The following is a 3,059-nucleotide window of genomic DNA, read 5'->3' on the forward strand; positions in this document are numbered from 1 at the left end:
TGAGCTATATATTAATTTAAACCTATTTCAACAAAACTTCACGGATGTCAGCCTTTAGTTACGTCAATACGTTATGCAAAATGTTGTGTCAATCGGACAAACATAGATAGTATGGTGCACCATTTACATACAATCGAAGAAAACTGTATATGGGATCTATATCTAAATCTAAACACATTCCAACAAAATTACGCATCAATTCAGACCTAACTCAGTATGCTGTGCAAAACTCTGTCTCAATCGGACAAATATTGGCAGTATGGTGCTCCATTTACATAAAATCGGACGAAAATATATATGGGAACTATATCTAAATCTGAATCAATTTCAACAAAACTTCACATACAGAAATTGGGACCTAATTCAATACGCTGTGCAAAATTTTGTGTCATTCGGACTAATATTGGAAGTTTGGTGCACCATTTACATAAATCGGACGAAGCTGTATATGGGAGTTATATCTAAATCGGGACCGATTTTCTCCAATTTCAACAGGCTTCGCCCTTGGGCCAAATAATTTCATCCTAATCGGATCAGAAATGTGACCTGTACCTTGTTCACAAAAATACATTGACGGACAGACGGACGGAAAGACAGACATGCATAAATCGACTCAGAAAGTGATTCTATGCATATTCACAAAAGGAACCATGTATCTATCTCGATTCCTTTTGCCTGTCACAAATATATGCACAAAAACATAATACCCTGTACCACAGTGTGGTGAAGGGTATAAAAAACTTGCATAGAATTTTTTAGTGCACTCTTAAAATTTAACTTGTATTCTTTAAATCGCGTCTAAAATTAGACTTGAAATGCAGCATAACTTCTAAAGGACAGGACAAGTTCGAAGAAGGGTCCACGTTTGGACATAGCCCCAATTGTATATATCCCGATAGTCGCAGCAATAGAACGTAGTTTCAGTGGGGTCGGACTTCATTGCAAACTTTTGTTTCCTTGTTTCCAAAAACGATTATTTGCGCTAATAGCTTACCCCAATAAATAGTTATCAAAATAAATCCATGTTTAATGTGCCACCGCCATCGTTTTCTAGGTTCATTACATTAAAAGATGAATAATAAAAATTTATTTATATTGTTTTAGCATTGGTTTTATTGATAAAAAGTGAAGATGTAAAAGGTAATATTATCTCTGCCACACCATTTATACGGTACCAGGGGCTGGAGCCAAATTTACATTGGCCACTGAATTGACATGGCCGGCCAAGGGAGCAGTATGAACAGCACCGCGTGTTTTAGCCACATAAGTTCCCTCAGCTGCGGGTACCACCACGGGAGCATGGACAGTAACACTGGGTGCGGCATGAACTGCAACAGCAGCTGGAGCAGGAGCTTCAACAACGGCAGGAGCATGTACCTCCACAGCTGCAGGTGGGACAGCTACCAAAGAATGACCCCATGGTGCCCAAGGTGATGCCACAACGGGTGAAGAAACAGCTGTGTATGAAAGTCCACTACCAGCAAGTTCGGTCACCAACGGCAATACTGATGCTTGAGCACCCAAACCCAAAGCCAAGGTAGACAAGATAGCGGCAGAGAACTAAGGCAATACATTAATTTTTATATGTAAATATTTGTTTAATAATCATTTAACTTACTTTCATTTTTATTGAAAAATGTCCGTTTGATTGACAAATGTCTGGAGAAAACTAAACTGTGTTGTTCGTTAGAACGCAGAATCTATTCTGAATTGTCAACATCAAACCCCCTGTTTTTATAGAGAAATTGCATAATTCTGTGACAACAACAATTTACGCAATAACAGCGAATCAGGAAGTCTTATGTTCCGCACAACCATACACAGCACTCAATGTAAATATGAAAACGTCATAATAATATTGCTCTACAAATTGAGAACTCATTAATTTTGCATATAGGCACAGCTGTTCAACCAGTCCAATGGAATTAGTCATGCTTGTGGTATACCAAAAGCATTTCATTACCAATCTGCACATGCGTGTATATGAAATGTATTGATTTTATATTGTTTATTAATAATCAACGTTATAATAGTCTAAACACCAATCGTATGCATTCATAATTAAACATTATTGTATTTATATGGGAAATTACAAAATTCTTTTAAAATTCCATAAAAAAAAATTGATAAATTTTTTTGCAAGCACATTCATGATTTTTGGTACATAGGTTAAGAAAAATATGCTGATTCGAAATATGTTCACGTTCACAAATTCGGATGCTGCACACAAAAGTTATAGCGACTTTAAATCTTGTATTTCAAATATAAATTAAAATAATTCATATCTGTTGTAATTCGCGAATTTCTTCACAAATGGTTAAACACATTTGTTTTCTTTGAAAACTTGTCAAATCACATTGAATTACGCTTAAATTGTCGCGAAAAACAAATAGAAGCATGAAGATATCTAAAAACCAGTAAATTAATTTTTTAATTACACAACTACCACGGAACTCAAATTTTCTGCGGATGTTTATTCCGAGCCTGGACAATATTTCGTGATATTTGCACCCTCTTGCCCGATTAGAGGTGGTAAACAGTACAGCTATTGTCTAGATTCCCTTCACCGTGGGTTGTGTTGTGATGTTCGGCTTTCATTTGTGGTCTATAGATCGACTCGAAAATAACACAAAAATTATTATCTGATCATCACCGAAAATTATAGGCGTTGTCCTTGACCATACCTGCTATAGTTCCGCTCTCTAGAGTGATAATGGGTTACTAAAACATATACGAATACGGAGATACCTGTAAATATTTAGGTGTAACTCCCACATCCGAGCACATACAATAATATAATTGGTCTTAATTTAAAGGTCAACCACTCCTCTTGGATATAATACCAACTTCTCAGGTCTATGTCCTTCAGTGGTAAATATATATGCTGTAGAATACAAATTTTGCCATTTTTCACACAAAAGTCAGGGTCCATTTGATCCTTTAAATATTGACCGATCTTTATCAAAACAGGCATGCTTATTCTTTGGCCCAATCCCCTTCTCCGTGCAAAATTTCACGAAGTTCGTGCCATAACTGCGGCCTCTGGAGCGACCAGAAAA

General features: G+C 36.5%; 1 protein-coding gene across 1 annotated transcript; it reads right to left on the reverse strand.

The window, feature by feature from the left end:
* Window positions 1-1,164: 1,164 nt before the first annotated feature.
* Window positions 1,165-1,624, reverse strand: LOC133338385 (adult cuticle protein 1-like). The gene is made up of 2 exons (XM_061546559.1): window positions 1,619-1,624; window positions 1,165-1,560 (listed from the first exon to the last, which is right to left on the reverse strand). Exons 1-2 carry the CDS (start codon window positions 1,622-1,624, stop codon window positions 1,165-1,167), a joined length of 402 nt encoding a protein of 133 aa, XP_061402543.1.
* Window positions 1,625-3,059: the final 1,435 nt, after the last annotated feature.

The sequence above is a fragment of the Musca vetustissima genome, unplaced genomic scaffold (genome assembly GCF_032173495.1).
Source record: "Musca vetustissima isolate MV318-11 ecotype Yass unplaced genomic scaffold, APGP_CSIRO_Mvet_v1 utg24387, whole genome shotgun sequence".
Taxonomy (NCBI): domain Eukaryota; kingdom Metazoa; phylum Arthropoda; class Insecta; order Diptera; family Muscidae; genus Musca; species Musca vetustissima.